At 44.8% G+C, this 27773-nt stretch overlaps 1 protein-coding gene across 3 annotated transcripts; it reads left to right on the forward strand.

Moving 5' to 3' along the window:
* Positions 1-5900: 5900 nt before the first annotated feature.
* PIDD1 (p53-induced death domain protein 1) lies at positions 5901-27773 on the forward strand. 3 transcript variants are annotated; one of them, XM_081202738.1, is made up of 16 exons: positions 5902-6653; positions 8670-9043; positions 10949-11362; positions 12616-12819; positions 14704-14761; positions 16434-16635; positions 17708-17836; positions 18867-19046; positions 19502-19649; positions 20309-20444; positions 21545-21695; positions 22610-22733; positions 23425-23543; positions 24675-24782; positions 25045-25250; positions 26205-27773. In XM_081202738.1, the coding sequence occupies exons 2-16, from the start codon at positions 8779-8781 to the stop codon at positions 26440-26442; spliced, it is 2682 nt and encodes an 893-aa protein (XP_081058864.1). In that variant the 5' UTR covers positions 5902-6653; positions 8670-8778; the 3' UTR covers positions 26443-27773. The 3 variants fall into 3 exon arrangements, with proteins under 3 accessions (XP_081058866.1, XP_081058864.1, XP_081058865.1); XM_081202739.1 differs by having other exon boundaries at positions 5902-6368; XM_081202740.1 differs by lacking the exon at positions 12616-12819 and having other exon boundaries at positions 5901-6653.

The following is a 27773-nucleotide window of genomic DNA, read 5'->3' on the forward strand; positions in this document are numbered from 1 at the left end:
AAGGGTGGTTGCATCCTGTGGGTGGTGGGAAAACCTTGGAATGGGATCCTGAGGGACCGCAGCGATGTGGGGGAATAGCAACTGACCCAATGCTCCTCAAGTCCCAGGACCCTGTCCAACCCATAGGAACTGCCCCAAGACATGTTAAGCTCTCAGAAATAACACCTCCCCCCCCAGCCCGCAGACTATCGTCATGGCAAGCAAACTCTTATGTACAACTGTTACAGAAGGTAGTACAAACCACAAATCTTTCGCAGTGCTGGATCTGTGCACACGCCCCGTCACATATTGATGAAGGGATACCCTTCATAAGCACACCCCTTACACTAGATCAATACAGATCTAGTTATCTGCTTCAACGCAACCTAACTTTCCTGAAACCCAGCTCCCAATATATTTATCTGAGTGGCCGAACCTTTGGACCAGTGTGCAAGGAGTTCTCGGGAACTGGAGACCATGTAGGCTCCAGTGCCTGTAATGTTACCATCAAAACCGACCCCGAGGGACTCACCACACTGGTTCGTAACCACTCCCACACCCGCTCATTCAAATCTCTCAGTGATGCTTTGACTGCAGTACTGACACCCTTCACTCGAGAAAAACCTATGCCAGACCTCATTACTGCCTTCCGCACCGGGCGTATAGAAAAGCCGCTGGGAGGACTATTTTGGATCTGTGCGCAAAGAGCTTATACGTGGGTCTCTATTCATATGCAGGGGTCCTGTTACCTCGGCCACATTCACCCAGGGTTCAGAGTTACCCTAGCTCTACCTGGCGGCCGCTTGAGAAACAGGCGATCCCCCATTCCCACGACACGCCCACAGCCAAAACCAAATGGGGAAACATGGCTCCGAGCTCTCCTCCCCGCTTATGGAACCTTCTCAAATCACCTAGACATTCTTAGGCTTGCTGATGTCCTGTTACAATTCATGAAAGAGTCAGAAGCCACTACACGTTCTGTCCTTACCGAGCTCACTGAAGTGCGCAAAATGTCCATTCAAAACCGTTTATGTCTGGACTATTTATTGTCATCCCAAGGAGGTGCTTGTAAATTAATCGGGACAGAATGCTGTTCCTTTGTGTCAGACCAGACCCTCAATATCACTGGACACCTTGACTCCATAGATTCCCTAACTGATACTTTGAAAGAGATCCCCCATGAAGGCCTTTCCGATTGGGATCCTTGGTCATGGCTACCTCAGACCTCTTGGCTCCGTGAATTAGCAAGAGGCATACTGATTATATTCATTTCCCTGATTGTCTTCCTTGGTCTCCTGTGCTGCTGCGGACAATGTATTCCTATCCTTATGTCCAGTTTCCGTTCACCCTTACCCCACACTCCCATTCTTGCACCATTGCAACCCGATCGCACCCTTCCCGAGGTCCTGCCCATGTATCACCTTGGAGAAGGAGAGTATGTAGCAATGGATGTGAGGCAATAATTTTTTTTCCAAAAAATTAAGCCTCAGAGAGGGGAATTGTCATAAGAGAGTCAGGGTCAGAGAGGGGAATAAAGGTAAAATGATCCTAATGATATCATCCTACCCAAGTCTCACAATAATAATAAACTGTGCCTTAAAGAATGCATTGTTGGGAAGATGCCATCTTACTGTGTCTCTTCACGTATCATTGAATGTAATATAATGTGTGCCTTTTAATGCATCATCTTAATGTAACGTGCCTGTGTCTCTTCACGTATCATTGAATGTAATATAATGTGTGCCTTTTAATGCATCATCTTAATGTAACGTGCCTGTTGCCATGTACCTCTTTCTCCATGAAGCTATCCTTTTAAAAAGTATTGAATGTATCCAAAATGTAGTTTGCTGTACTTTTCTGAATGTATCCAAAATGTAGTTTTAAAATAATGAAACAATCTAAATATTTCAAAATGTATATACTTGACTCAATAGTGTATCCAAAAGGCTGCCAAAACTCAATCCACCACACTGCCTCCTACTGGGTCTGCAAACCATACCATGAATACACACAGATATGAGCTCAAAATAAAGCAATCCTATTTTTCAAAAAAGTATGCAAACATCAGGCTATCACCCGAATTGATAGCATTGCAGAATAGGATTTCACATTAACATTTAAGTTATTTCCTGAACATCTTCTCAAACATCCAGCCTCACACCTGCATGCTGATTATCAACAGTTGACAGGAGGTTTTCCTGTAGATAAAGGAAAAGCCATTTTAAGCAGATCCAAAATTAATTAACACGAAGATCGACACATACCACCTGAAGATCGACACCTACCACCTGAGCCCTTCAGCAAATTGACACCTCCAGAAACTCTTTCAACATCCTGTTTACCTTATGTTAATCAACTCTTCACACCCCTCATATCGCTTCCCCCCACCTCCTTGCTATTGATCTGAATGAAAATCAAAAGGTATAAGAATCAAGGCAGTCCCTTTGTTCAGGGTCTCTGACTCCGTGTCATTGCGTGAGCGGGGACCCTGTTGCAACAGTTTTTTTGTGTTGTTGGTTTGTTTTTTTTCCTGTTCTTTCAATAAAGATCAGGCTTTGCTTTTTCCAAATCCTGGTGTGGTCTCTGTCTCTTCCCGACCGGTACAGAGCCTTCATTTGCGCTCCTTCCAGGGCCCTGGTCCTTCTTCTGAGGAGGGGGCCCCTTGGGGAGGCAATCAAAATTTATTACAGAGGCAAAGAAAATCTTTTTTCTACCATCTTTCTCCATAGCATCCTGAATTTTATACGTCTGTCATGTTGCCTCTTGAGTCGCCTTTTCTCTAAACTAAAAAAGCTAATGTTGTAACTGTTGCATACAGGGGAACTGCTCCATTCTCTCGATCATTTAAAACAGCAAGAAAGAGCAATGAATTTGGCCAGTCCTTTCTACACCCATGCCTTCATCCTGTTTCTTGGTCTCATGACCATTAGACCCAGAACTACTGTGGTTCTCAAGAAACAGCTATTAAAATTATGATGCGAAGACCAGTTTGGCAGAGGAGAACATTGGTTTCTCAAAGCAGCCAATGAATAGCAATGCACAAAGGAAGTACAGCTGAAGAGAAAGGATGAGAGGCTGCAGCCACACTAGTCAGGAGTGAGATACACTAAACCAGCTTCCAGTTAAGCTAAACTGTGTTTTAATAGATGGGTAGCCGTGTTGATCTACAACCTCTCCTGGACAATGACAGTTCTCTTTCTCAAGCTCTGGGAGGAAGACCTTTCATTGCCTACAGACAGCCACCCAATATTAAACAACTCCTAACCCACAATAATACTACAACCAGACTTAACACGGACACTGGCACCAGAGCCTGCAATAAACCCAGATGCCAACTTTGCTGCCACATACACCCGGACAACACCATTACTGGCCCCAACAACATCACACATACCATCTCGGGGCTATTTAATTGCTCATCGTCTAACATTGTGTATGCCATCAAATGCCAACAGTGTCCTTCAGCTCTCTATATTGGACAAACAGGCCAAACCTTACGCCAAAGAATAAATGGACATAAATTTGACATCAAGAATCACAAAACAGAGAAACCAGTAGGAGAACACTTCAATCTCCCAGGACATTCTATACAAGATCTCAAAGTAGCTGTTTTACTACAAAGGAATTTCAGAAATAGACTGGAAAGAGAAGCTGCTGAATTACAACTCATTACCAAACTTAAAACAATGGAGCGACCTGGTCTGAATAGAGACATTGGATTCTTATCTCATTATACATGACTAAGCCATCTCTCACCTCCTCACCCCTTGCCTTTTCCTGTAAGACCTATTACAGTCGTTAAGAGTCGTCAACAGGCTCATCTCAGCTATCTGCCAATCTCCGATTCCCACCACCCTTCTGAGTAATACCCCTCCCCACCTTCTCAATATATAGAAGGATCTGGCAACTTCTGTTTCAGTGTATCTGAAGAAGTGTGCATGCACACGAAAGCTTATACCAAGAACTAACTTAGTTGGTCTTTAAGGTGCTACAGGAAGGAATTTTTTTATTTGTGTTTTAATATTAATCTATAATTGTGCAGGCTCCAGGAGAATAGAATGAGATTGTTTTGTTCCTTGTGTTCCTCCTGTGCTACTATGAGTTAAGCCGTGGTTTGGCTTAGCATGCCATCAGAAGCCAGGCTCATAGCAAATAATGCACTGTTAGCAATATTTGTTCTCTCAGTCTGGAGAAGACAAACCAGGAGCTTGAAAGCCAAGCCAAACCTTAGCTCGCAGCAGTACAGCCACAGTAGGACCAGAGGAGAAGCAAAGTGGCAATGATCTCTCCAGGGGCTTGCACATTTGCACTAAGCCATGGTTTGGCTTAGCATTATTTGACTGGGTCTGACTAAAGGAATGTCATTGTGTTTTATTAATGTTCCTTCCTAGAACCAGCACTATGATCCAATAAAATAAAAGTATTATCACCCATCTTCAAAATTATTCATGGGACAAAAGGACTACAAGTTTCAGAATGTGTAAGTCTTTGTCTGGATAATGATCTTATTTGCATTGAAAGCAGTAAGCCATATCTGAAAAAGAAAAGTTGATCTGTACACACAATCTGTAGTTAAACAGCCAAAGGATAAATAGCTACATAAACAATTGTTATGGGTTTAGCCCTATACCCTCCAGGGAGATCTTATTAAGCACTGAACAGAAGGAAGAAACCATATGCCCTGCCTCTATCCCAGGTGACCAATCATTTTTCAGTGTGCAACAGAATTAAGACTGCCATGCATAACTAGGGGGAGGGGAATCACTTATCAATAGCTAATAGCATGAATACTGGAACAGTTAAAAAAGCAAGAACACTAACAACCCAGGTTATCACTAAAGGGCCATTCATCCTTTGATAATCTAGAAAAAGGCAGTTTAACAACATACTGCAAACATAGTTTGGGGTTGGGGGTAGTTTTTCAACCTATGTTTACATAGGAGATAAAAGGGTATTATGAGTTTGTGGGTGCCTTGACTCCCATAAATTCCTGGGTGCTAGACCCTCCCCATAATTCCTAAGTCTAGTGGCTGCTGGAGTTTAATCAATGCTTGGAGTATTCAGAAGGGCTGACAAACACTGTATTTAGCAGTGTAAAAATACAGACCAATGGAGTTTTTCTGTGCTTAGAAATCACCTGGGAGAAGAGCCATTATGGAGAACCAAAGGAAGGTAATGGGCGATGATGATGATGAAGACAACAATGATTTATTAAATTTGTATACTGATTAACAAAGCAGATACCCTGTACTGGACAGCAGATGGGTGTGAACCCTTCCTTCCACTAAGCAATGTGTTAAATGCAGCAAGTTGAGCAGAGGGACAGTGAGCCATGTTTTGATTTCTTTTTGGATCCAGGGCTGCAGCAATGGGAGAAACAAGACCCGATTGGAGTTAAACACTTTGAACCCCTCCATCATAGGCCCAGGTTGTATATATGTGTTAAAAAACCATATATCATAAAGACATCACAGACTTCACTGTGCCTCATTCCAAAAGGAAACACAAACTCTGAGTAAAGCACTTGGATTCCCTGGAATATCATACCGCTCAGAGATTGGGGTGGCATGTAACCGTATTATATGTAAGGGGGGGAAATACTACTTGGGTATTTCATTATTATGTATACAATCCTGAAGTAAGCAGAAGTAGAGTAAGAACTAATAAATATTGATGAGGACTGAGCATGCTCCATGGCCTCCATAAAATGTTGGGGTGTGTGTGTGTAAAACTAGGGGAGACATGAAATGGTCTGCTTGAGCCCCTTACATCATAGTATATACTGGAGTATTACACGGTTGGCTGTCTAGCTAGCTAAACCCTAAATAGGAATACTCGTGTTTAAAGGGGTAGAATACGCGGCAAGATTTTGTCGCAGGTCCCGCTTGTTTCGGGGGGGGGGGGGACCAGCCTAACGAGTTGCAAGAATCTGCAATGACCTACAAATCGCAATAGCAAAACTAGCCCTTAAGGATCGCGGCAGCGCGCATTTGTTAGGAAGGAACAGATCACAATGGACGCAGTTTCGCCGGGACGTCCCCAGCAAACCCAAGCCGTTGCTTTGCTCGCCGCCTCCGCGCTGGCCGAGGCGGGAAAGCGGGAATTTGTGCAAGAGGGCGGGAGGGATCTGCCTCCTTTAGAGGAAGGAGGGCCTGGGAAAATTAGGCTGTTGCTTCGGCGGCAATGTGCAAACAGCGGGGGACTGGAACTGCGCCGCAAGCCGTTAGGAGGTCGACCAGCAGACCCGAAGGCTGCGATCCGGAGCGCGCTTACTTGCATTAGCAGTTGCCACTGAAATCAGCAGCCTTTACAAACTTTCCAGTAAGCACGGCGAGGATCGGAGTAGCCAAAAGCACCGGCAAAAGGGAAAATATGCTTGTCTGGCCCATGTAAGAACATTTTCTTGTCTGGAAAGCTGAGGAAAGGACGGGCGTAAACAGGCCGGGTCGGGTGGTGCGTTTCGATTGAAACTTTTGTTTGGAAGCTCTTTTGCTTCTGCTGGGCTAGAGACCTCGGGCGATGTACGTCACTGCTTAATCCGGGCAATTTCTCTGCTGGTTATCTGAAAACTTCATGCAAAGCTTTTCTCTTCCTGCTCCGGGCACTAAGAAGCTGATCCTAAGTGCTGATACTCAGAAGCAAGCGCCGCTGCGTTCAATGGGGTTCACTTCCTGGTGAGTTATATGTAGCGTCGCAGCACAAGGCTGCAACCGTAAGTTCCTTTCTTTGGCACGACTTTGCTCCGGAGTCTGTATTTTCAGTGCCGAGCTGTTTCTTGGGAAGCGTGTACTAATGACTAAAACCACCTTAGAGCCTTATTTCTCTTCACTGAAAAATCACAGTTAACCGTCCACCCTGCGCCCTACCCCGGAATTAGGGGGAAAGACTTGACCTGAACTTCCTCCCTCCCGTTTTAGGAGCTAAGGACCAGGGTCCTTGGCTTCATCCTTTGGCCTGACACTCGCCACGCTTAGTTTTGCACCCTCTTGGGTAATAATGGCATTGCTGCAGATTAACGCAATTGTTGATGAATTATTTCCACAACTTTCTCCATACTATTTAATACTGTAATGAAATAAACATTATCTCTGCCCCTGTCATGTGCTTTAGAGATGGGGGACATGTGGCTCTCCTGTTGTTGCTGCACTACAACTCCCATAATCCCTGACCGCTAGCTGATGGAAGTTGGAGTCCTGCAACAACTGGAGGGCCACAGGTTCTGGAGAACAGCGTTTAAAGCAGCGAGGGCCTACATAGTGCTCCCTAGATGGTTTGGACTGCAACTCTCATTATCCCCATCATTGACTCTCTCTGCTGACTGGGGCTGATGGGAATTGTAGTCTGCAATATTTGGTGGGCACCACTTTGGCTACCACTGCTTTAAAGCATGTTGGGAAACAGAATAGACTGGAATAGTTGCATTAACACAGCTGCAAGAAATTGATTTCTAGAGGTGCCAGCAGTGGCGTAGCGTGGGTTGTCAGCACCCGGGGCAAGGCAAGTAATTTGCTCCCCCTAACCCGTGGATTTGCGCCCCCTACCCCGTGGATTTGCGCCCCCTAACCCTAACCCCCAGATGTTGCGCCCGGTGCGGCCGGCCCCCCCTGCACCCCCCACGCTCCGCCACTGGGTGCCAGCATCTGTCCTTGAAAGATGCCATGCATAGTGTAAGGGAAAGCTTCAACAGGTTCCACTTCTGTCATTGCAGTGCAGCTATCTGTTAATTTATCACTTCCACACTGCTAAATCAGGGAAATGATTGGAAGTAAATATCTATCTATCTTTCTGTCTATCTATCTATATGGTGGTGCAGTCACTCTGAGAGAGGACAGGTTGGGTTTTTTTTTAAATGGCCCTTTTGCCAAAGATCGGCTTTTTGAAGGTTGTAACAGTGCCTAATGAAAGAATAATAAGGGTAAGTTACATTTGAAAAAGAAAATAAGGGGTCACGTGAAAAAAGCATTAGAGCTGTGCTGCTGTGCTGACTTGGGAGCAAGTCCTATGGAACTCTGTGGGACTTGCTTCCGAGTAAATGTGCATAGTATTGTACTGTGTCAATCATGTGTTCATCTTGGCATTTTTGAGTTGACTCCTCATCCACAGTTCCTAGGGAAACTGTGCCCAGATGTCAAGGATGAAAGTGCTCTAGCTTCCTATAGAAAGGTGGCATGTCATGCTGTTGTGAATGAAGCTGCACCTGTTTTTTAAAAAATCACATTTGCACAGCTGGTTATCTTTATCGGTTCCCCATGTGTAAAATGCCATGGAGATACCTGGCATTGCTGTGTGTTAGGGATGGGGATTTGGTACTCAAATATCTTTATTTTTTCTATGACACTTTTCTTGCTATATTGCTTGCAAATATCTAATATTCTTTTATTAAGATGCATTTTTGTGGTTCTAAAGAGGAGGCAAAGAACTCTAATAGAAAGATGTATAAACTTCAAAATGCAATCAGTTTCCCCACATTGTCTTTCAAACGTCCATTCTTCCTTCCTAGTTTTATCAGCTTTGGGGCCCGTTATATGCCTTAATATGGCACTTAAACAGCCCAGGTGGGAAGATGTTGTATTGTCCTCTTCTATGCTCAGTGCCTCAAGTACAGCTTCTGCTATTTCCTTCATCTGGGTGGATTTTGCGTGTGCACTGGTTCTTCAGCGTTTTGCTCCTCTCCCTCCATTTCTTCACAGGGGCTGCCTCTTTCCTCCATCTTCCATTTCAATCCCTTGCGGTGGCACCGGTGCTCGTTTGGCTGGCAAGTCAAAACATGCGCAGCCCCTGGCAATGTGACACTAGAAGATGGCTGGGCCGCAGGAGCTTGGGGACCCTCTGGGGGAGGGTGCTTTGGAGGCCGAGGCACCTGCTAGTTCCTGCTTGGCTGGCAACAGGCTCAACTTAGACGTCTACCCAGAGGGCTGTCGCCTGTTCCTCAAGCTGTATGAGAAGAGAAGGGAAGAAGTGGAGCAGGTGGAATTCTTGAGGCTGAGCTGCAATGAGGAACTTATCACTTCCACACTAAGCACCATTCCGGTCCTGAAGGGCTTAAAATCCCTTGTACTCAAAGGTAAACTGCACGCTTCTTTTCTCTTTCTGTCTTTTGACCGACTGTTTCACTTTTTAATTTATATTTCTCCCATCTGTTTAGATTAGCTTTTAGGTTTCCTTCCCCGACCAAGCCCATCAAAATGACCTTAGGCCACTGTTTCTCACAAAGGCGCAAAATGGTATGACTCTGCTGCAATCCTATGCATTTCCTCACCTCAGAAGTAAGTCCCACTGTGTTCAGTGGGGCTTACTTTCTGCCAGGAAAGTGCATGGTACAGTCAAAAACTTCAAACCTATGCATGCTTACCCAGGAATTGAGCATGGTGAGATTTACTTCTTAGGAAACCTGCAACGGGTGGGTCTGCACCCTCTCTTGGGAATGGGCCTGTTGTGTTTACTCAAATGTAAACCCACTCTTTTCAATAGGGCTTTCTCTTGTTGGAATGGACATGGGGCTTTCGTTATCTTCTGCTGAACAAAAGTCAGGTTTTACTACTATATTCCTTCTGACATTTGGCTTGGAACAGACCTTGTTTCAACAGTGAATGAAACGAGACTGCTTTCTGATCTTTAGTTGTGGAATGAGGCTTGCAGAAGCGAAAAATGATGATGACAGTTCCATATCTGTCAAAATGCAGAAAGTGCCAAATTGGGACAGTAGCTTCCCTTCTTACTATGATTATATTACAGTAGAGATGATTTACTCTGTGTCTATGTAGCAACATGAAAAAGCTTTTGGAGAGATATTTACTCTGATTTTTATATGTCTCATTTAAGCTGAGGGGGTCCTTTTCTTCTTCCTGTGATTCTCTCTTCATCACCCACTTTTTATTCTCATGCCACCTTCCCATAAACGGAAAGCTCTGTCCTCTTGCTCGTGTTGGGAATGAAATGGGCAGGCGACAGAATTCTTCTATGTTGTGGGATTTTAAAAATACCCGTCAAAAACACAGAAGGCAGGGGGTTCGATGTTGTGCTGTTTGCCTTTGCCTTCCTCTTCCTAAGCCTAAGGGTCCCTACCCCCTAGCCATCTGTAACATGTGCACTACATTTGGCCTGAAGTCCTAACCATATTTACTCCAAAGTAAGTTCCATTGGAATCTGTGGGGCTTACTTCAGGGTATGCATACATAGGCTTGCATGGTTTTTTCAGAATAATAGGAAAAAGATCAGGCTGCAAATTGATAACCATGTTGAAATCGACAAGGCACGTTATATTGGCTAACACGTTTATGACAACACAAGCTTTTGTGGACTGGAGTCCACTCCATCAGATAACCTGTAAGGCATCACAAAATACGCCCCCCCCCCCACTTGTGGCAAACTATCTTGGCTACTCTTTGCCTTTTGAAATTGGTGTGGCACTCCCTTTAGGAATAAGCATGTGTGCCTAACTCTTGAACTGTTTTGATCTTTTTTTTGTTTCAAGTATCTACAGCAAAAACAGCAACTGTAGCTTTCATTGATGCAGCTAAATTAATACAGTTTCAGCTGGCCAACCTATTAAAAACCTAGGTTTCATTAGCACAGGTATTTATAATAACCAGTTTATACTGAATATAAGCAACAGTAGCTGTGTGTGTCTCATGCGCAGCTCCAAGCTACCAATCTTGTTTCTTTATTATCGTTGTTATATATTGGACTGAAAGCTAAGGGGCCAAAAAAGACACCTCTTTGTCAGTGTAGCATGTTCATCACTCCTGCTGTAGCCCTGAAAGCAAAAAATCCAGACCCACTTCCACTGACAGTTATCGGGTTCCTGTAGTCCCTTCATGCCCCAAATCCTTCAGACTTCTTGTATTTTCCAATTATCTCTGTTCAGTCTTCCATATTGTTCCATTGGATAGCCATGTGCTTATATGAGGCTAGTTAATGGAGATCCTTTCAACGAGACTTTCTCTTCCTGCATTTTCCTGGCCTGCAGGTGGACACACCAGAGATGAAATTGGCACTCCCCAGAGAGGGTTGGTGGCATCATTGCCGCAAGAGCTGGGGGAGCTAAGCCACCTTGCTCATCTGGATCTGGGCTTCAACAGCTTCAGTGCTCTGCCTCCCTGCATCACCAAGCTGGGCAGTCTCAGGAGCCTCCTGGTGAGTCACAACAGCCTGCAGGGGCTGCCTGAGGACTTTGGCCAGCTCAGCAACCTCACTTTCTTCTCCGCCATGAAGAACCAGCTCCAAAGTCTGCCGCAGAGCATAGGGGAGCTGGCAGCACTAGAAACACTGGACCTCTCTGAAAATGCACTGGAATCGCTTCCCGAAGAGATTGGAAACCTGCATAGTTGCACAGAGTTGGATCTCTCAGGGAACCTATTAACAGGAATCCCTAGCTCTCTTGGTAAGTTGTTCCCAGTTGCAAGAGAAAGGGAGTAAATATTTTAAGATGCAATTTGAGACTAAACAAATTATGAGATTAAAGCTACGACACGTTCAGGGTCACATGGCATAGCTGCAGTTTTTCTGTGCAATTGCTAGGAAGTAAGTCTCATTTAACTCAGCGGGGCTTACTTTCATAGAATGAGCTTAAATTAGGTCATTTTTGATGAAAGGGAATACAAAAAATGCAAATATTTAATGAAACATATATAGACCTCTTTTTAGTAGGTGTTCTCAAAGTGGTTTACGATACAACTTTTTAGGAAACCCAATAGTTAGAATCTAAAATATTTAAAGTTGTTAAGATTTGCAATGGAAAACCCAGTCAGATGGGCAAGGTATAAATACTACTACTACTACTACTACTACTACTACTACTATTATTATTATTATTATTATTATTATTATTATTATTATTATTATTATATTCAGCCTGAAGAAGAGCACAGTCTTTGCAGCAGCACTGTCACTTTACTGATAACCAGAGTCCTGACTAAACAGAAAAACTTTTCTGGCCCTGTTTCAGATTTGGTGAGTCTGCAGCTGGAGGGTGTTATATAGCTGCAGAGGGATCCACTACTACTAATGGTGGTACCCACATAATCAGGATGTAAGTGTACTATAGCACAAAGGGAAGGAACCTTTTTCAGCTTGAGGGCCATATTCCTCAATGGGCCACATTCCGGGGACCGCATGACAGTGGTGAGCAAGACTAGAGGCAATGTGGGTAGAGCAAGTGATTTGACTCTTTGTACAGAAGGCTATGTTCTAGCCTTGCAAAAATCATAGGGATTTTACATGCACCTCCATACACACACCTCTTCACTATTGAGGTGAGCTACAATGCCAAGGGAATACTAGGATTAAGCTTGACTCCCTCTGACCTTTGTTAATTAGATTATTTATTACATTGTGTTCCTCGAATACCAGGCACGTTCCTTTTGGCTAGTACGAGAGCCTTTCTATGGTAAAGGTTTATGGTATGAGTATGCTGTATAAATTTTATATCTATCTATCTATCTATCTATTTATCTGTGCATGTATGTATGCTTGAGGGCTGGTTTTTATTGTGGTGGAAGTAAGCAAGACCCCAAGATCTTTTCTTTTTTGTTATAAGGGATTTGCAAATTGTGAATGGGGGAGAGTTGCTTGCATATAAGGATTTACAAAGTGTAGGCTGATCTCTCTCTTTCCCACTCCTGCTCTGACTTGCAGGCAATTTGCAGTCTCTGCGGCAGCTACATCTTCACAGCAATCTTCTGGTGACAGTTCCTGCATCCCTGGCCGGCCTTCCCAACTTGTCCAGGCTTGATCTGCAAAACAATAGGCTGCGCAGCATCCCCCCAGAGATCCAGAGCCTCCCCTTTGTGCATCTCCGTGGTAATCCTCTAGGAGAGCCAGAGGTGCCGCTGCAACCAGGTTAATTGCTTTTCTTCTGTCTGATTTGTTCAACAGCTGCTCTAACTGGAGACAGTCAGAAGCTGCTGTGTGATCTGCGTGGCTGGTGCAGAAGGCAGCTCTGTGGTTGTTGTTTTTTGTGAGATCTGTATAGACACATCTGAAATTGCAGCCCTTACAATATGAAGTACTGGTTGAAAGACCGCCTGGTTGGTTTTCACAGGCAGCTGAGCCCCCTTCAGTCATTCCTCTCCATCCCATCAAAATTGCCTGGGCAGAAAAAGCTGGGCTTTTTCTTTAAGCTCCGCTGCTGTTGCTGTGTCCTCTCCTGGCCCTTTCCCCACCATCCAGGGAGCCTGCCCTATGAGTATAGGCTCCTCATGTGACCCAGATCCAGGGCTTTTTTTCAGCCGGAACTCACTGGAGCTCAGTTCTGGCACCTCTCAGCTGGGAGCCATTGCCATTCTAAGAGAACAAGGGAGGCACTCATGGTGAGTTCTGACACCTCTTTTTCTAGAAAAACAGCACTGCCCATAAGTACATGTGAACAGGGAGTAAATCATGTGGGGAGCGCATTTGCCTACAGCATGCTTCCTTCTTCAGACCTTCCCATCCAATGCATGGGGAGCGAGGGTTGAGGGGGGCAGCAAGCTTGGCCCTGCTCCTCCCCTCACATTACTGCGACTGCAAGAGGGCACATAATCTGAAGTGGACTCAGATTCAGCTCAAAATGAGGCACTGCTGAAAGCAAGAGAAGGCTTCTAAGAAGGGTGGGCAGACCTTAAAGCCAAAGGAGAGACCAATTTGAATGCAAATTGCCTTAAAGCTTCCTGGGTGTTTCTCCCAGGCACTCTAAAGCCAGGTTTGTGGTGGGTGACTTTGAAGCAAACGGGTTGATTTGCTTGGTGACTTTACTTACAGTCACTGATAAATGAAAATCGCCATTACCCTTAGACAGGCATTGCTTGTGAATGTCACTTTCTCATAGGGCAGGGGTCACCAATCTGGTGCCCACAAAGACTTTCATGGGTACTTCAGGGCAGATGTCCCAGTCTCTGAGCTTTCATGTTGAAAAAGGGAAGTCAGTCTCTTAGAAACAAAGTTGTGAGGTAAAATGTGTAGGTGCCTTCCAAGCAACATCTGTGGCATGCGAGTGAATCTGGTGTGGCCACTTTGTATATGTTTCCTGGTTCTGAGGGGTGCTCCCTATTGCTATAGACAGCAGCCACATCTCTCTCTCTCTGTGTAAGTAAAATCTATATAGCATGACAACGTCTGTAATCATGACCAGCAGAACATAGCTGTCTTCCCGTGGTTAGCATAAAGGTGTCAGGGGTGGCTGCCTCTCTAATTTTGTGTTGCGCATTGCAGCCATTTTGTGTTATGCCCTGCTCTGCCAACAGCTATTTTGTGACTCTCTCAACATTTGAAATGTGCCCACCGATCCATAAATGTTAGTGACCCTGTCATAGGTTTTATTTTGAAATTCTGGTGGGAGTTCATGTCATAGAAATCATGGTTAATATTCAAGTGGTGAAATATCTGGGGCTGGCCCTGTGGGAACAAGGCATCAACAACAACAATTTTATTATTTATACCCCGCCCATCTGGCTGGATTTCCCCAGCCACTCTGGGCAGCTTCTATCACATATGAAAACATAATAAAACGTTTGACTAAACCATTTGTCTTCAATGGGTGGAGCAGGACCCACCACTGGTTTGTGAGCTGATCAAAGGGGAGTCACAACAGTAGCCCTCCCACCATACAAATATATGATAAAGAATTGAGGCCCAAGTGCGTGTTTTTGGTTTGAAAAAGTTGAAGACTACTATACTCATTCCTACGGAAGCACTTAACACGTTCTGTTTATATTCATGTAAACTTTGTTTTCTGACTTGTTGCAGACTCAAACTCAAGGCCAGAAAAATTACAAAGACTATTCCTTGAAGCTGGTGAGGATAGGTATTTCACATACTTTTTTTGGCCGGTGTCTTTCTGTACTATCATCATGTCAGTGTATCTTCCTAATTCACTTTTGGCATAATATTCTCCTTGCTTCCCATGGCTCCTGGGAGGGAGAGATATACATCTAATACTAATAATAATCAATTGTACTGTGATGCCTTGTTCAGTTGTTGATGAAGGGGTAGTTTCTGTGGGTTAATCATCCCCGTTTTTTACAAATGAGCCAAGTAGGATTTCTAAAAAGAAACTGGTTGCAAGTTAACTATCAGTGGCAAACTCATTCAAGAGAGCAGGGCCGTTACCACCAAGTAAAATCTCCAAGCAGCGCTCAGGGACATGGGTTCTGGGTTCCTGTTTCCTCTGGGACTCTTGAGTGTGGAACAGCGGCCACTGTATTTGCTGTTGTTGGTCATTCTGCAGTTGGAGTGCCATCACTGTTTTAATCTTTGGGATGTTAAGATTGCTACTAGTCCAGTAATAATAATAATAATAAATTTTATTTATACCCCGCCCTCCCCGGCCAGAGCCAGGCTCAGGGCAGTTAACACCAATAAAATTTCAGTAAAAACATAATAAGAAAAAAGAAAAAGATTTTTTTAAATAAAAAAAATACAGGTTAAAATGCAGCCTCATTTTAAAAGTCAAAACCATAAGGGGAGGGAAACATAAAGGTCAGACTGAGTAGTAGCAATCATCACCAGATAAGCCTAGAGGGGGCTCATACATCCAGGGGCCAATGGTCCCCTTATTCCTGGAGCCTGCAAGTGGGACCTCTGCATACCAGCCCTGAAAGAGGAAAAAAAGCAAGGAAAATATCTGAGAATAGCAGGGATAGGCTTAGTTTTAGTTTCTTATTTTACTTTGGCACTCTTATATCCCACCCATCAACTTTGCGGAAACACAGAGTGGCTAACAATATGCCATATCAAGAAAAAATTACATCAAGTAGCAGTGTTGGGGAAATGCTTTCACCTTGTGCCCAACTGAGGCCAATGTGGGGAGACAATCAAATGCCATTTGGGAGGGGGTGTCATAATTAGCTGCGAGGGGGCACCACCAAAAATGCCCTGTCTTCTATCGTTGCACACCCAGCAGAAGCTAAAGTTGGAATAACAAACAGCTGATCCCTAGCAAATCTTCATAGATGGGTAAGGCTTAGGCAGTACTGGAGGAAGTGCTCTCCTGGGTACTTGGATCCCAAGTTGTTTAGGGCTTGTATTGGGTCTGGAATGTCACAAGTGTAAGGGATTTGAGGACCAGAGTAAAGTGATTCCACCCTCCCCCCCCCCATAACAGCCAGGTAGTTGCAAGTTCCAAACTCTGCACTCAGACATGGCTAAGAACAGCCATATCTGATAGTTATTCAGTTATCCTCCAAATATTCTAGAAATGGAACCCAGGTGCTGTTGAAGGTGATGAGACTATCTGTTCCTTTGGAGCAAGTATCCAAAACTCAGTTACCACCATCAGAGTCGCAGGGAGAGTAGGGAAGCCCATGGGATTGGAGTGATCTGGAGTCTGGATGCAGCTAAGCGAAACACAGTGTAGTCAAGCCTTAGAACTGTATCTAGAATTCTGACAGTCTATAGATATTTATAACTCAGAACTTTGGAGTAAAGAGGACTGTAACGTTGTAGAAACATCCGTGCTTCTCTTTGTATCTTCTAAGCTTTACTGTGACTCCTGAAGGCTGCAGAGTTTTCCTAGCTTGTGGTGTCCAGTTTTGCTTCCCCTTGGGTGCCACCACCACTTCAGTAAATATCCACTTCCAAAAGCACTCCCCTGACCCCCAGTGGGTCAAGCTGAAGGACCATGACATCCTGCTGAGTGAAGTCCTGGAGCTGCAGCCTCATGGGATTCATTTCCAGAAGGTAAGAAGAGCTCATGAAGTCATAAAGGAGTTTAGGCTAGACCTGCGCTAATTCCCCCAAATCTTTCACCTTGGGCGTGGGAGAAAAGAAGAAGAAGAAAAATATTGGCCTGCCAAAAAAGTGGCCACTGAGAACCCTGTGTGCTAAATGTGATAATGGCTGGGTTGCTTACAAACCACCCTTTGTGGCATTTAGGCTGCTGCCAATGAGGTTTGGCTTAATAAAATGCGAGTTCCATCAGGAAAAATGCCTCAGGACAACCATTCTGCTTGTGAGATATGTAGAATGTGGGAATAAGATAAACAGAGTTCTAGTTTGGATAGGACCTCTCCTTTTTTTAGAAAACAGTGGCTGAAAAGGTATTTAATAATATAATCCCCCCTTTTTGCAATATGTTTTAAGAATAGTAAAACAATTAAGCGCATTATAAAACCCACACAGATTTGCATACAAATATTATGAAACAACCAGGAATTCAAATAAATAAATAAATCACAATTAGCCATTACATGTTATTCATTTACTTAGATTGAAGGCTGAGGGTGACAGATTATAGGCACTAAAAATGAATTGCACTAAATAAATGTCATAAAAGTTCCCATCTCTCTGGCTGTTTAGCCCTGGCCTCCGAAACCCAGCAATGGTGTTCTTGCATGTTGTATGCATTGCACCTTTTGTGCTTTGCAATCACTGTTGCATGCAGCATCCCCAGTTAAAGAACCAGTGCAGGTCTGAAGGTTGGCTGGAAGTGTATAGAAGTTCTTTTTCGGTTCACAATGCAATAAAACCAATTTCTTACTACTAGCATGTTTGTGAGCTATGTGGGAACTGCTGCGTTTTCCCCAATCTTGACGCTGTAATATGCAACTGTCTATGCTGTTGCCTTCTCTGCTTCCTCTTTATGAGGTACAGCAGAAATGAGACACACTAACAACCTTTGCTTGCTCTCCACGTCCTCCCCAATGGCTGTCTGCTCCTGAGGTCCTTCTCTTGCTCCCTGGAGTTATGGAGAAGTTTCCTTCTCAGTGGTTAACTCATGGAAACTGTCTTGTTCTGTCTTGTGTTCTTCAAGGATGTGCTGATCTGGCTGCCATATGCCTCCACGCAGTACCTGCACGACCGTGAGATTGTAATTCGAACCTTCAGTGGGCAAAATTGGAGTGACTTGAGAACCAGAGTGGAATGGAAAGAAAAGCCAAAGGTAGGCCGCGAAGCGCAACGTGTTGTAAAACATGCCAGTTACCTCACTTCTCAGCGAGTTCTTCCTTGCATCAGTTGGGTGCCATATTGAATTCCTGCTGGAAGCTTGGAGGGAGGGCTGAGCTGTAATCTGCAGCTGCTTTCTCTTCAGTTTTGCCATGTGTTTCCCCATGAGATTGTAATACACAACACCCAGTTCGTTAACTCATTAAGGCCCTGCACCTAGGCATGCTAAGTCTTATACTTGGCTTTATTTGCAACCGAGATGGTTGGCCTTTCACAAAGAGCCAGCATAGTGTTGTGGTTAGGCAGGGGAGACCCAGGTTCAAATCCCCACTCATTGGTGAAGCTCAGTAGGGGCCAGTCACTGTCTTCTAAACCTGACCTACGTGACAAGATTATTGTGAGGATCAGTTGGGTAGGGCAACAATCATGTGTACCACTTTGAGCTCTTTGGAGGAAAGGTTGGTTATATGTGTAGTACCGTTAGGAATTGCATTCTCATTTGTTGGCCTGTCTGTTCTGTGTACTGCCAAAGTGAGAGAGCTTTTAAGGGAAAGTTCCGTAAGTTAGTAGGTCTGTCAAACACAAATTGGACAAATTCAGATGTGATGATTATGAATGATCAACATGCTTGAGCTAGTTATTTCTGTGAGTCAGCTAGCTGTTTCATCATCAGAACCAGTACGCCCAGATTACAGAGGAGATGTCCTAGTTTTCTTAAAACCAGAGTTTCCCGGTTTGAATGCCACAGGGAACTCTGGTATAAGAAAGCAGGAAGTCTCTTCTGAAACTGGGTGTGTGAGATAAGGATGAAGGAGCACACTCAAGCTTGTTGCTCATTATTTACATCCCAACAGGCTATGACCTGTTGTTGGAAGTGGCCCTGTTACATTTGAGCCAGGCCAGTTCGTGGATATTTGTAAGGCTGGTATAAGACCTGTGTTCATTTTCAGTGCCTGGTTCCCTCTGTTTAAAGTATTGTTGCATGTTACAATGGTGCCTGTCTGTCCTTCCACACCCTCTAACAGAAGCATGTGGCCTGCTGCAGCGTCCCTCACTTCTCTTGGTTCTTGGTTGTCTCTCGACTTGTGGAGAATGAATGCAGAGTCCCTCAAGAGGGAGCCTTGCTTTTTTCAACTGTCGATCCCAACATCAAAGTGACCTTTCCCCCTGGCGTGACTGAGGAGACGAGGACAGTGAAGCTCCAGGTAAGCCTCTGCCCAGGAAGCCTAAAGAGTCCAGAAATATATTCAAAGATTGGAGATTTAATTTTTTGTAAAGTCCTATTCCAGTCAGGTTGCACAGTTTAGGTCATGAGTGCCTTAATGTTGCCCTGGTGTTATAAAATCAAAAAGACATGCCCTGAAAGAATTTTGGAAGCTCCTATTTGACTTATACAGTCACTGCTCAAATAATTCCTTTTAGGATTAAAACTACTGACACCTGTGGCTGGAATCCAAAAGAGCTTTCCCAATATTGCTTCTGAGTGCAGCCTTTTCCACGGTGTTAGATCCCTCTTTGGTGGGACCCTTCACTTTCAGGACCATTTTTTCAAGACATTGATAGCTGCTGTGGAAAGGGGAGCCTACGAAGTCCATTGCTTGTGTAAGAAACCCCCACACTACCTGATGGAGCCTATCTCCCCCTTTTTTTAAATGTTCAGGTGCTGCCCGTGTCTTCAGAGGACCTACAGGAGATCACAAATGATCCTGAGACGGTTGCTAGCCCCCTCCTCTGCCTCTCCCAGAATTCCAGCATCGACTTCCTTCAGCCTGTAAAAATTCAGCTCCCTCTGCCCCCAGGAGTCACAGGTAGGTTTGATCTAGAAATTCCCTCAGCAGAAGGGTTTTGACAGAACTGTTAATGCTTCCTTAGAATTACCACACCTGAATTTCACAGGCTAGATAAATTTGCAGAATGTTGGTACAATTAAATGCGCTTTCAAGCTGGACAGTTAATCTTCTGTTGAGGAAATTGGTTGTGCAAGTATAGTGCACTATAGCACACTAAACTGCAAGGTGCTCTTGTTTATTCTGGGCCACGCCGCCCCAGTCATTTCACAATTTCACATGTTCCATTGATAATCCAGTGCCGAAGGCCTTCTGGCGGTTCCCTCATTGTGAGAAGTGAGGTTACTGGGAACCAGACAGAGGGCCTTCTCGGTAGTGGCACCCGCCCTGTGGAACGCCCTCCCTTCAGATGTGAAGGAAATAAGTAGCTATCTTATCTTTAAAAGACATCTGAAGGCAGCCCTGTTTAGGGAAGTTTTTAATATTTAATGCTGTATTGTTTTTAACACTCGATTAGAAGCCGCCCAGAGTGGCTGGGGAAACTCAGCCAGATGGGCGGGGTATAAATAATAAATTATTATTATAATAGTGGGAGCAAAACCTCATCTGTCCTGATTACGCACTGAATATAGTTTGTCCTCAAGGTCTGTAGATAACAGCATATTTTCTTTGGTCCACAGGTCTGACCCTGGATCGCTCCAGGGTGCATCTGCTGCACAGTGACTGGAATGCTCAGAACTGGAATGACATCACCAGTCAGGTGGTGCTGGAGTTCACCCACCTCTATGCTTTGTTTGAAGTCACACACTTCTCCTGGTGAGTTGACCCAGGAAGAGTAAGGTCCCTCTCTTTCTCTGAGGCACACTTCATACATCTTCCTGGGCCAGCAAGAAGAGAAGGTTCTATACCTTCCTGCCCTCTACATACATTATATATAACGTTAGAACTGGGAGCTCCACAAAGAAGAGACCATATTCATCCAGTTGTTTCCTCTTTCCTCTGAACAAGGGGTGGGAGTGGGCAATCAACAGTAAGATAACTGCTTAGTATTCTTTATTAAATGGTCCTCGGTTCCTGCTTCACCACCAGGCAAGAAGGATTATATGAGCCAGGCTGCAGATCTGATTCTGCTTCTTACTGATTTCCTGAAGTGTATACTTGAACGTAGTCCAACTCAGGCTATTTGTGTCTGTCTAGAACATTTAGCAAAGAATACAGACACAGAGGAATGCAATCTTATAGGTACCAGGTGTGCTGGACAAAATTTATAGTGTCATAATGGCTTGTTCATGTTGCTGATTCACTCAGACATGGAGAATGTGAGTTGATCACATGAAGGCCGGCTTGTGTCTGCAGGGAAGCAGTTGTGCTGTTGCCTCATGCTTCACAGTAAACTCAAATGCACCGTGGCACTTGATCAGTCTGCTTTTAGATGCTTTGCTGCGGAATAGTAGATACTGGGATTGAGTTCAGAGTTTTGCTCAGGGTGAAGAAATTGCATATGCATTTCATCATGAACACCGATCAGCACAGGCACATTCAGCTCATCACGCTAAGTATTGTCTCTGAGTTGTACCTTGTAGAATGATCATGTTTTGTTTTGTACGTGTATTCAGTAATGAGATTCACAGCTGCTTCTTTTTCCTCAATCACACATCATTTCCTTGCTTTTGGCAGGTATTTAAATAGCTGAATCAGATTGCCCCTACTGGGGTGGAGGTGGGGGTCTGTTTTCTGTGTCATCTGTGCAGTTTTCCTTTGACATAGAAGTGCACTTGCACACCTCCATATGTTTCTTCTCACATAGAGGAACAGAACTTTGCACTCATGCCACCCCCATTTGCAATATATGTGCTCACAAGTGAAAAAAGCAAACAAATCAAAATGATTTTGCAAATCCCCACTCTTTCCCCCAGGTACTGGTTGTGGTGCACCACCAAGACCTATATTGGTGGCTTTGCCAAATATGTCTATAAAAGGTTGCGCATGTACCAGGTGAACTTCATAGCTCTGCAGAGGAAGAAAGATCCTGAGCAAGTCTTGCTTCAGTGTGTCCCAAAGCACAAGGTAAATTGTTCACTGTCCCGGTTTCATGTGTGTACATGCGCATGCGGTAGTGCCCATCCGCTTGTGATCTGCAAGCATGAAATGCAGCCAAGAACATATCTATGTTTAGAGCAACTTGTAACCTACCAGACTAAACACAGCCCTCTGGTCACCAGGGGATCAGTAAGCCGCCTGCTGTTGCTCTCTTCCTGGATTGCAAAAAAGAGAGGAGGGCACAAGTTGTTCAGGGCTGGAGCAGAAGCTGTGCTCACTAGCATGAGCTATATAATGCACGAAATCCAGAGAGATCTTTCTGGGTTTGAAGCGGGGTGGGTGGGAACCAGCTGGTTGTGAGTAGAGCCTTCTCCTATGAATACTTGAGATTGGCTTTGTGCGTTATTTTATGATGGGCTTTAGTTGAAGTAAGAGCAGCAAGCATGGCGAGAGCAGGAAACATTGGCTGGTGCAATCTATGGCTTGTTGCAACAGGGTGAACGAGCCCAGCTTAGGTGGTCAGCTTGGCATGAGTCCTCATAATAGGGGTAACAGAAGCAAAGAAAGCGGCAAGAATGGCTGGGGCAGTGCAGCAGAAGCTACCCTTTCAACACTAGGTGTCACTGCCATTTGCAAAGGATGGTTGTGGCAGGGTGGCAGTGAGTTCAGGGTTTTATGGGTGCACTAGTGCGCCCAGTCTGGTACCCCTGCTGGTGTGCCCACACAGGCCGGACCTTGCTACTGGCCTGGCAAGTGGCAGCAGCCCTAGGGTCAGGAGGCTGGTTCTGCAGCACCCCACCAGCTGCTCTTGCGTTTATGAAGCTTCTCCCTTGGAAACCCTCATCCTCCCATTGAAACCACACAAAGAGTAATGAAATGAATTGGCCCTGTGAACCCCCAAGATCTATTTCTTAAAAAATCTCTTCCTGGATGTCTTGTAGGTTGATCCTGTTTTGAAAAGGCTCCACGACAGATACCGAGGCCCTGAGCCATCGGACATGGTAGAGATGGTTGAAGGGGAGCAGTTTTTTGCAGCCTTTGAACGAGGCATCAGCATTGATGCAGGTAAAGTGCAGCAGAGCCCGCTTGTGTAAATACCCCTGAAGAACAAAGGGACTTGGCCCTTGCCCGCCATCCTCAAATCTGTTGACCCAAAGGGGTCTTCTGAAAGGAGGAGGCTTTTTCAGGGCTCAGAAGTGATTGTGCAGCCACAAGCTTAAGTCAGACTTGTTAATAAACCTACAACACTTACCAGCTTGCACTTTAAAAAACCCCCAAGCCTTCTAAAAGAGTAATAGCAGTACCTTTTGATTTTTGTGCTGGCCACTGAATAGGGGAAGCCCCCTCCTTGGCAAGAGATGCTAATGTAAGATAAGACACCATGTTTTCCTGGCCTTTGCCTGTCAAAAGGGATCTGCAGCAAGGGCTGTGGTGTCTGCTCAGCAGGTGATATTCTCTTGCATTGGGCCATAGTGGATGGTGGGAAATCTCCCAAACCAGTCAGTGAAGACAGATCATCTATCAGGGAGTATGTCCATGCAAAATCATTGATTTTCTCATTTTCGCCGGCCAATTAGTGATACAGAATCAGTGGGGGGAACTGGATTATCCCAGATCCTCATCTTGCCCCCACACCCCGACAGACCAATTTTGACAGGTGGGCAGGACCCTGTTTGTCTTCTTGCCTCTTGATTTTTAGCCTTTTACAGCACTGTGGCTTGATGCAAACTGATGCTTTGCCTCCAACTTAACTCAGACCGCCCAGACTGCACTGACGGAAGGATTTCGTTCAACTTTTTCTCTCACTTGAAAAACGTGAAGGAAGTCTACATCACCTCTGAAGTGGACAGGAAAAGCAAATCTGTGAAAGGGCAGGTACATCAGTTTCTCCTTCTTGGCCCCAGCAAGGTTTCCCATGATATATTCATTTATAATACACATCTTAATAAATGGACACATCTCTCATTAACAAATGTATTCCTTTTCCTCATTGTTCTTGTTCCTAATCATGTGCCAGTTCATAAACAGGGTTACTTATCTTCTCAGAGTCCATGGCCACGATCCAAAACATGAGTGTGCTTAAATCCTGCTGAAACAAATCAGAGTTAATTGCTCCAGTCCCACGCATTTCTCTGGATTCCACTCATATGTTTGTGAAAGGTGCAGAATCCAGTCCCTAGCCCAGAATCTCAATTTTTTAAAAAAATGCAAAATGTTATAGAGAGAAATTTCAAAACATGCAAGCCCTATTTGCAAAAGGCTTCAATGACTGATGGGGTCCAGGTAGGGTCTCCTGCCTAGGCTTGCCAAAACGCCTTCACTTTTCCAAGCATCAAAACTGTTATAAAACCTCAAATATTGGTGCCAAAATAAACCATGCAAATTTAGCTAGCTATGTTTTCCAAGAAAGCTCTCTTAAGCAAGCTGAGAGATCATAAATTTTAGTACGTGTTGTGTAACTTGTTCCAAATAAGATCATAGGCATAAATTATATTTAGTTTCATCATTTTGTGCCTGGATAGGAACATAATCTTCTCTGGCATACAAATTCAATGGTTTTGGTGGGGGAGAGGAGGGCAAGTGGGGAAGATGCCAACTCTGGCTTACTGACTTCGAAGAACATAGCATGAATCCTCTGTAATCAGTGGAGGATGCACTTTATTGCCCTTAATATCTGTGCTAGGAGGAATAAGGGGAAATGGTGGAAGGACCCTGAGGGACAGGCAGGGAAGTAAAGATCACCCAAGGTGAGACACTGGGAAAAGAGAGGAGAGTTCCCAGGCGTTGTTTTCTGTGGCTGGCTGGGATTAAGAGTTACTTCGGATAGAGGGAAGATTCTGTATTTGTGCACCATTTTTGTATTTTAGATATCCTGCTGATTTTCTCCTCCCTTATTTTTGTTATGCTGCGGCAGTTAAGAGAATCTGTATTGTATGTGGGTCTGTAGTCTACGATGTGTTTCCTATTATTATAATAGCATTTTTGTAACTTTTTTGATCTTTTAAGGTTTCCTTTTACCGAGGTGCTGTTCCAGAGGACATTCCTGAAGAGGTTACCAAGAGGAGGAAAGGCCCTGATTCCCATTGGCTAGCCACCTTGCCAATCAAGCTACCCGTAAGTTGCCTAAGATCCCTGGTTCAGTCCCCAACATCTCCACATAGGGCTGAAAATGTCTCTTGTCTGAAGCCCTGGAGAGCCACTGCCAGTCAATGGAGACAGCACTGAAGTAGATGGATCAATGGTCTGACTCAATATATTGTAGCTTTCTGTGTTCCTAAGTGGAGAGATAATTGTGGCAGGTTGGATTGCTGTGTTGCTAGTTTTTCTTGGCCCATGAATAATAGACATATGTGGTTTTTTTATTCTGTTTTGGCAGAAACTGAAATCCCAGGGGAAGGAGCAGACTACAACCCCAAATGGCTTTTCTCTCCCCCCTCTGAATTTGGGGAATGCTGAAACTGGCTACTTGACCCAGGCCAACCTACTTGCCATTGCTGGGCGTGTTGGAGCTGATTGGCCAACGATTGGCTTAAACCTGGGTTTGTCTTACCAGGAGGTAGAGCAGATACGATACAATTACAGGTGAGTGAGGCTGAATCTAGCCCTAAGGTGGCAAAAACACTGCCAAAACAGCCAAATAATGATGGAGCAGGCTCAGTAGTTGCAGAATATTGAGCATCAGTTGAGAAAGAAAAATGAAACACTAATTATTTTGACCGGAAGGCAGGGAGTCCTTGAGCTCCTTACCACATAATATAACAGGAATGGGAAACTCCAGATGTTGGTGGTATTCAGCTCCAGCCAGTACAGCCAGTGGTCAGAAATTCAGGAAGTTGTGTAGCAACATCTGAAGAACTTTGCTAGCATATAGCAACAGCCTAGAGGGGAGGGTGTGACTGGCTGGCACCCTGAACAAGAGCACTCCAACACTTGGTAGCAGGTCTTAGATGCTTCTCATTTTTTTCTTGCAGAAGTTGTTTTGTCTCCCTCTCTCCAAACCTCAGAGAATGACTGGAAAACGAAAGCTGGGATTTGCAAAATTTTGGGGTGGCTGGCAATAGATGGGTGGAGGCCAGGACAGAAAGAAATGAGGGGCTGGAACTTCTGATGAGTGCAAAATCCAAAACCAGAATCCTTCTGGTCTTTAGACAATTATAGAAAATGTCAGTGAGCTCCCATGTCCCCTCCTCTCTCCCTGCCCCATAAGGACTGAAGCTTGTTTTTAAAACACGTATGATTTCTCAGGTGCTGCTAAATTAGGCAGAAGAACCTGCAGCTTTGATCATGCAGACCTTTCTGTTTCCGTGTCCCCTGCTCTACGAAGGCAGTTGGTAGGCTTCTGGAGAAGTGGTTGGGTTGCTGCCTAATCTGAATTTTATTTTTCCAATGGTTGCTAATGAAACATGTCTTAGGATTTTATTGTTTTATGCTTTGTGTGTTTCAAACTATTGTAAGTTCCTGGAGCAAATGAAAAGGCATATTGTAAATATGTCAATGAGACTCAGCATTGTGTGCTGTTCCATCTGTATTTTTCAGAGACGACCTCGGTGCTCAGGTTCTGCATATGCTCTTCTCTTGGGCTCAGCAAAATGAAAAACACCCAGACTGTGTCGACAAGCTGATCAGCGCCATGAAGGAGAGTGGCCGCCAAGACATAGCAGATGAAATCACAGCCATCATTGCGCTGGGAAGGCAAAAGTACAGGGAGTCCATCAGGAGAGTGGGTCTAGACCAGGAGAGCAGCACCGAAGACTCTGCCATTGCCATGGTGTAGCTGCCAGCAAGAGGCCTCCATTGCCTTGCTGTGGCTTGCATTAGGCAGGCAGGAACCAGGCAAAGGACTGGCAGTGGATCCGTGAAGGAGCTGAGGCTGAGGACTGTTGACAACATGCATCTAGCCCCAAGTACTAAGGCTTGGTCTCTTGTCAAGCCCCCAGATGTTCTCACCCAGGGCTGCTAGAATGAGAATGACCTGCCGAACATTAATGACGCAGAGACATGCTGAGCCCTAAATGTTGCCAGTTTGGTGACTTATTTATTTCATGTCCACCGCTACTCCTATAAGGGGGAAAAACCATTTGTGATCTGTTGTTGAATTCAAGATGGTTTCTGTGGTTGTCACCATGCCCTCAGGCACCCTCCTTGGTTCTTGGCAAGGCCTCCTGCTAAATTGCATTCCGATTCTTCCATGGGGCTCAGCTATCTGGAAAACAGATGCTACCTCCCTCTTAGCACTCCCCCACCCTGTATGCTTGTGGGCCCCACAGTGGGGTGCTTGGCCTACTTTTTTGCTTGGCCAATAGTTTGGTGTGTGTGTTGCCTGCTTTTTGGGGTTGGGTGTTGCCTACTTTGTCTCCAATTTTGTTGTTTGTGGGTGGCAATTGGTATTTTGCCTCATGTTTTGAGGGGGAGGTTTCCTGAGCATTGGCAGTTTTTCTTCTGTGGAATGGGTATTTTGTGGAACCTGTAGAAGAAATTCCACGTAGTCCTAAGAAGCTTGTTCTCTCAGCACAAGCGCTTCCTCTTGCCTGATAGGATCTCCTCTCTCCTCCCCTATCTGCTGTTCTGGGGATTCTCCTTACCCAACTGGGAGGGGGCATGGGGAAGGGGAGGAAAGCCTCATTGTGCTAACAGAAGGCCTTGTGTGGGCTTCTGGGAGCAGGACCAGTTAGTTAAATCTGGCATGATGGCATTTTCTTAGACTTCCAAGTGTACCCCTTGGCTCCAGAAAGATTGGAGGGCCTTGCTCAGAGAAGATTCTCTTGTATTCCCCCCAACATGCATGGCTTTAGATTTTATTTTAATAACTGAAGGATCATGGGATTTGGGAGTGGGAACCAGGAAAAGTGACATGTGCCTGCTATCTGCTATCAGACTTTACATCTGGTTCACTTGGGGAAGGACTCTGGGCCTACTACTTACACTCTCAGTTGGGGGAACTGTTGCTATGCCTTGTTATTAACTGCCAGTTTCTTCTGGTCTCAGCTGCTATCTCTCAACCTAGCCTACCTCACAGGATTGTGGTGAGGATGAAATGCAAAAGCATTGAGCTCCTTGGAGGAAAAAGGCAGGGCACAAATGAAATAAAAACAAAATTCAAACCTA

This window comes from Podarcis bocagei (genome assembly GCF_964188305.1).
Source record: "Podarcis bocagei genome assembly, chromosome: 1".
Lineage (NCBI taxonomy): Eukaryota > Metazoa > Chordata > Lepidosauria > Squamata > Lacertidae > Podarcis > Podarcis bocagei.